The sequence below is a fragment of the Quercus suber genome, unplaced genomic scaffold (genome assembly GCF_002906115.3).
Source record: "Quercus suber isolate HL8 unplaced genomic scaffold, Cork oak 2.0 scaffold_10, whole genome shotgun sequence".
NCBI classification, from domain to species: domain Eukaryota; kingdom Viridiplantae; phylum Streptophyta; class Magnoliopsida; order Fagales; family Fagaceae; genus Quercus; species Quercus suber.
This window is the reverse complement of record NW_027069476.1, coordinates 2351105-2357510: the sequence shown is the minus strand read 5'-3', so window position 1 is coordinate 2357510 and position 6406 is coordinate 2351105. Positions and strand designations below refer to the sequence as shown.

General features: G+C 33.0%; 1 protein-coding gene across 1 annotated transcript in view; it reads right to left on the bottom strand.

The window, feature by feature from the left end:
• Positions 1 to 5530: 5530 nt before the first annotated feature.
• Positions 5531 to 6406, bottom strand: part of LOC112003528 (cyclin-dependent kinase inhibitor 6) — a 3704-nt gene continuing 2828 nt past the window's right edge. The window contains exons 3-4 of the mRNA XM_065778247.1: positions 5702 to 5893; positions 5531 to 5600 (exon numbers count right to left, since the gene is read on the bottom strand). Of these exons, the coding sequence (XP_065634319.1) occupies positions 5531 to 5600; positions 5702 to 5893 (262 nt within the window). The remainder of the gene's footprint in view (positions 5601 to 5701; positions 5894 to 6406) is intronic.

Here is a 6406-nt window from a genome sequence, read left to right as displayed (position 1 = left end):
ACAAGACCCTTTAATAATAATAATAATAATAATAAAATGAAGAAACTGAAGAAAGAAGGAAGGAAGGGCCCACCAAGAAGAATATGAGGAGAATATTAATAAAGTGCTGTTGCTGTTGAGTGTTACCTAAAAAGACCCCTTCCGGCCTTCCCTCTCTCTCGCTCTCGGGTCCCAAACCTAGCTCTTTTATTTTTCCCCATTCGGAGAGAAAATGGGAAAGTATATGAAGAAATCGAAGGAAGGTGAGGTGGCGGTGGTGATGGAGGTGTCCTCCATTGGTATATGTACAAGAAGGAGAGCCAAAAGTTTAGTAGCAGCCCAGAAATCTGACTCCTCTTCTCTCTCCTACCTTCAGCTCCGCAGCCGCCGCCTCCACAAACCACCTCCTTTACTCCTTTCTACTACTCCTCCTTCAACAAAACCAAAACCAAAACCAAAACCAAAACCAAAACCACAACCGCAACAACCCCACACTATTTCCATTTCCAATTCCACCCTTTTTGATTCTGCTTCCTTTGGAGATAATTATTTGGACTTTGATGCCAGAGACAGGTTCATTCTCTAATACAACATGCCCTTTTTCTTTTCCTTTTAATAATTTTTATTTTTCAATGCATATGCAAATGTGATTTTCAATTTGAATGCTCGGTTGGTTGGTTCGTGTCCTCTTTCTCTTCTGTTCTGTAAGTATTAGTAAGATCATATTTTTAATAAATCTTTTGTCTCAGCTTTTTCTTCACTTTTGTACTAAATACCTCTTTGTGCTTTAAAAACCCCTCCTTCCTTACTTGGTCCTTACTTTTTATTTTTTATTTTTAACGAGGAAATATACAAGAAAAATTGGGTTTTTTTACTTTAATTTTTTTTTTTTGGGTTAAAAAATCCTAGCTAGCTTAAAAATTGGAATTATTAAAATCTTGGATTTTTTTTTTCTGTTCTGCTTATGCAACTTAAAAAATGGAAAAAGAAAAAATAATAATAATAAAGGAGGTACATTTCTCCACAACTTGGGTCGATTTCATAACCTAATGTACTCTTGGGTGTAAATTATGTCGTGTCCAATCACAATCTTTTTGTTTTTTTCTTGATTTCTCTTTGGCATGTTGTCCTTAAAAAAAAAAAAAAAAAAACTATTTTCTTTGGATGGGTCTGCCTTTGCTTCTGATATTTTCACTGTCCATCTGATCTATCAATGTTTGCAAAATCCGTGATATAAATTATTTCATGAAAAGGTGGTGACTTTGTGAGAGGGCCTTTAATGCAGTTTATGTATCTGCAACTTGACTATCTCATAGCATAGCAGAGTTTAATAATTGCAATTTTTGCGCTTACTGCTTTACTTTAAAAAAAAAAAAAAAAAAAAACCCTTAAAAGGTCACCTAGAAATTGACATAAAAAAATTGTAAGTCGTTGTCATTGAATTTTAGGGCCTATAACTTTTGCCACCTCTAGTCATGGTGTTTTTAAATAATCTAAATTACTATATACCAAACTACAGAGTTTGTTTTCTCTTGTTATAAATTTACAAGGTATAATTATTTCAAATTCACAAAAATATATCCATCATCTCAAAACAACACGTATAACCAATAAAAATGTGTGTGTGTGTGTGTGCGCGCGCGTGTGTCAAGAGATGTAAAAATGATGGTATCTATACATAGAACCAATAGCCTTTAGCTACTAGAAACCACTCTTAAGAACGTCCATAATTTCACAAGAATAATACACTCAATATTTTGTGAAACTTGACATTATTATACCACAATTGTATAACATGAATGTTTAATCATTCCCAATTTTTTCCTTCACACAATCATAAGTGATCACTTGAACACTTCGGCACGAAAGATAACATTTAATTAAATTATGGTGTCGCTGTATCTTCATCATACAGTAGGATACCAAGTTAATAAGGCACCATTATTCCCGCTTAACAATAGGAATGCTTTCACCATAAGTCTACACCATTTTTTTCCTAGTTGTACCAAAAATAAAATTTTATCTCATTTCTTATAAGAATTCACATAACTGAAATGTATCGTTAATTATTTTTTATGAGTCTCAAAGAATATTTCTTAAACCACATATATTTACTGATAGCCTCTTCTCACTATCTAGATGAAGATACCATTAGAAAGAATAAATAATGTTCACGGCCAAGGTGGAAGTAGAAACCCTTTTATAATATTATATGAAATAAACTACATTCTTTCATATGAATTAAGTGTACATATATTTATGAAAACAACAAACACAAAATGGCAGTATTGAATAGAATAATAACAATTTTTAATCAAACCCAATAGAATGATTGTTCTATATATAAAAAAACCAATTGACCCATGATTGTTTTTTTTTTTTTTTTTTGTTATAGCTATTGCAGCCGCTGAAGCAGCTATTGGACCAGCTCAATTGACCCATGATTGTTAAACGGCTTTAACATATCTAAAAAGTGCTTTGTTTACATCACAGTACAAAAAACGTTTAAGGCGAGAATCATCCGAAAATGTATTAATAACTTGTTTATCGATTTTAAAATACGAGTCAAACTTTAAGATTGTAAGAAATATATCATTGAATAAACAAGTTTAATATAAAAATACTATCTCAAGTATTTTATATAAAATGCAAATTAGAAAGAACAATATATATATATATATATGAATAATTTCACAATGCTATAGAATCACGCTGCGAAAGCGTTGTTCTTAAAAATTGATTTGTGTCGCTTGGAGTAAAACTTGATACGACTGATTCTCTTGGCCAAACAACCCTCAAGATTAGACTATAGTGTCAACTTTCGTGATGGACACACTTCTACTCCGAGATTCAAGAACAACCTTCTAATATTGTCTTTCCTTAATACAAATCAAATTGTAAAAAAATATGTGGGAAAGAAGACAATAGAAATTGTGTATATGTAGACATAGAGTAGTCAAAAGACTTATAGTAAAGAGTGTAGTGATAGATATTAGATAGTCTACTCATAACCTATAGTTATTGGTTACTAATAACACCCATAATAAAAGCCCAACCTATTATTGCCCAAACGCTATTTTTCTCAAAATAGTCCAACGGCTATTTTATCATTTATTTCCCAACATAAATTTCCAATAGCTAAAAAATAAAGAATAATAAAAGTGCTTGAAATACACACCCATACCAACAAGGATATGTACATGTGAACTTTTGTTTCATGCAAGAATAAAAGCTTTGCAGTTTAGAGAAAATAATTTAGTCAATTTCATAAAATATTATAAATCTAATCAGTCAGATTACTAAATATTAAACAGCTATCTAAATATTTTCTAACACTTTGAAAGTTTGAATCTAAAATCTCCCACCTATTCCCTAGTCATCAAGTTCAGAAACACAAATAATTGGACACGTGAGGAATAGTTGGATATTATAAATGTCTTGCTTCGTGGAGTAGGAATACTGAATGCAACTATAAAATGAGGAATAATTAAATATGTTTCAATAAAAAAATTAGGAGTGGAAGAAGAAAAAAGAGGAGCTTGCAAAGTTTAAAACCACGGCCATGCATGGCCAAGGAAAAGGTAAAAAAACAAACAAACAAGTTACAAGGCCATGACATATTGACATTCCCACTAGCCCTATATAAGGTCTTTTGATAAATGTCTTTGTGTTAGATTTCCAAACGGGGAGGCAAAAAAAGAAGCAGCATCAAGGCATGGGCACTGCAACTACCAGTCTTCGAAAAGAAGTTGAAGACATATTTGAATGTTGGTACTTAGTTTTCAGTTTTTTAAAAATAAATGTGAGTGAAAAATATGTAAAAATAGATGTAACGTTGAAAGTTAAATTACAGTTCTAAAAGATCCTCTACTTATTTATTTATTTATTTGCTAAAAGAAAAGAATAAACGGTAGGTGGGATAAAAGATAGAAGAGGAGAGAGGCCTTTCATCATGAAAACGTGGAGAAGACATCATCATCAAATCTATGTTGAACATTATGTTGCAGTCTGTGACGTAATCAGTGCAGAAACGTATAGTGTCCCATGTGAATAGGCTTTTAATAAGAACCAATTCTCATACTCCTCCACAACCACAAGGCCCTATCGGCTATCTATGCATTCATGTACATCTTAATGGTCCCTTTGACAAACTCAAGCAGCTTTACTTTTTACTACCATTAAATTCACAAGGGAAATCTTTTAAGAACCAACCAAAACTCTATGTCAGAAAGAATCTGTGAAACTCTCAAGTAAGATAGAAAGGTAACAATCCAAAACTGCATCAACTACCCCACCACTAATGGTGCTTTTAAATTGTAGATACTGATTTGCTAAGTTAAAGTATACAGGGCCGAGTTGCCAATTCAGTCGCCAGACTTTTAATTTGAGAAATAAGTGGCGATTTTTTTCTTCTTTTTTTTCCTTGGTAGAGACAAGATATGCATAACATTAAGAATTAACTAGTCTATTATAGCAATGCTCGGCTCTATCAAGGGTACCATTAAGATATTAGATATGTTCCAAATTTTGCAAGCACATTGATTGGCTTCACAATAAACATGCTCAATTTGAATACTAGGGATAGTTCTCTCAATAGGCTATGATTTTAATGGTAGACTATGTGAAAATAACGTTGGACCAATTAAAAGTGTTGTGAAAAAAGTAGTTAAATTGTTTATGTCTGAAGTATTGTTGGATATAAAAGAGAGTTTTTACACCCAGAGTTTCATAGCTTTTCACACCATCTGTGTGTTTTTTTGTTAGGGTGAACCTAATCAAACACTACCTCAAATGTCATGTAGGTAAGATGAGAAAAAGATTTTGTGTGTCCGTAGCAGAACTGGATATAAAATGTTCAAACATCACTAGTGAAGGAAGTTGTTATTATGTTAGAGCTTCATGCAAAATGGATTTGAAAAAAGAAAAAAGAAAGAAAGAAAAGTTGTTGAACTGGTTAAACCAATGACGGTCAACCTAAACAGCAAGTCCAATTGGGTCCCCTGATAGCTGATAGCAATGACTGCCACCCCTTGACCACTCACAACAAGTTGAAGCATCCAATGCAGAAAACAATCTCACATATGATTTAATTAGAACATCAACATCAAGACTTAAATTGAAGACGCAGGTAATATATCAATTCACAAAAGGCATTATCAAAAAATTCACGGTACAAAACATAGAATAAAACAAACACAAATAAAGAGAAGAGTTGATTTATTTCCAAAGAGACACAGTTGATTGTTCATCCTCACCTAAATATAGACAAAACTGAAATATTAAGAAAATACTGGAAATGAAAATCTAGTTAATTAGACATACTGCTTAAAAATTACACTTTGATGAATCTATCCAAAACCTATAACTACCCTACCCAATCTTCTCTCCAATGATTCCTCCTCTTGAAGGAGGGATTTTTGGTTTTCTAAGTTGGTTAGTGTGTAATTCATAAGCTCGATAACTAAAATCGTATGTCTTAGTGCTAGTTACTTTACATGCACTTCCCTGCACTTGCAATGCTCCGCCATAAATCCGATTAAAGGAACTCGGCTTAGGGAATTATCTGCACCCATTCGTACCGTCCTGGGAGGGGCAAATCACTCACAAAATCAAAGTTGTACCTGCAAAAATCATAAATACAATTAAGAAGAGAGTTATTATCGCAGTTCTACATGAAAGAACAACTAGCAGTACACTGCTGATAAATAAGAGCCATTTTTACTTGTCAATAAATATTCTCTGATGTTCCTGCTCAGCACGGGCAAAGAACTCTTCCATCTCCTGTGTTGTTGGGATGTTCCTAACTCTTCGGTTAGTTTCAGTAGAAGTTCGCCTGGTTGTTGAACCCGGGGTGATTCCTATAGAATCCGCGTCCCTTATCAGACTACAAGGCGTGCTCTCCCTGCTGCTACTCCTATATGCAAAACACCAATATATGATATATATCATAATACAACATTGCATGCATAACTGTATTAAATTTTGAATACACAACCTAATAAAGAATAATTTTTAGAGTTAAGAGATCTACAACCATTTTTTGTCACGAAATACAGGCCGCCCCACCCCCACAAAACAGAGTATCCCAGATACGCGTTTTTGGTCAGAAACTAGGCCCCATGAATAGGTTATATCATTACTAACAAAAAGAGGAAAAAAATTATTGCTGACAGTATTGCAAATATTAAATTCATTATTTCTTTCTAGTATCATTGAAGCAGCACCGAGCACCTCTAGAAGGACCAAAAGGTGAACTGAATTTGCATATCCAATTTCAAGGAAGGGCCATATTTACATTGATAAAAGTTTATCTGAAATAAATATATATATATATATATAGGCCCTAAAATTCAATGACAACGACTTACAGTTTTTTTATGTCAATTTCTAGGTGACCTTTTAAGGGTTTTTTTTTTTTTTTTTTTTT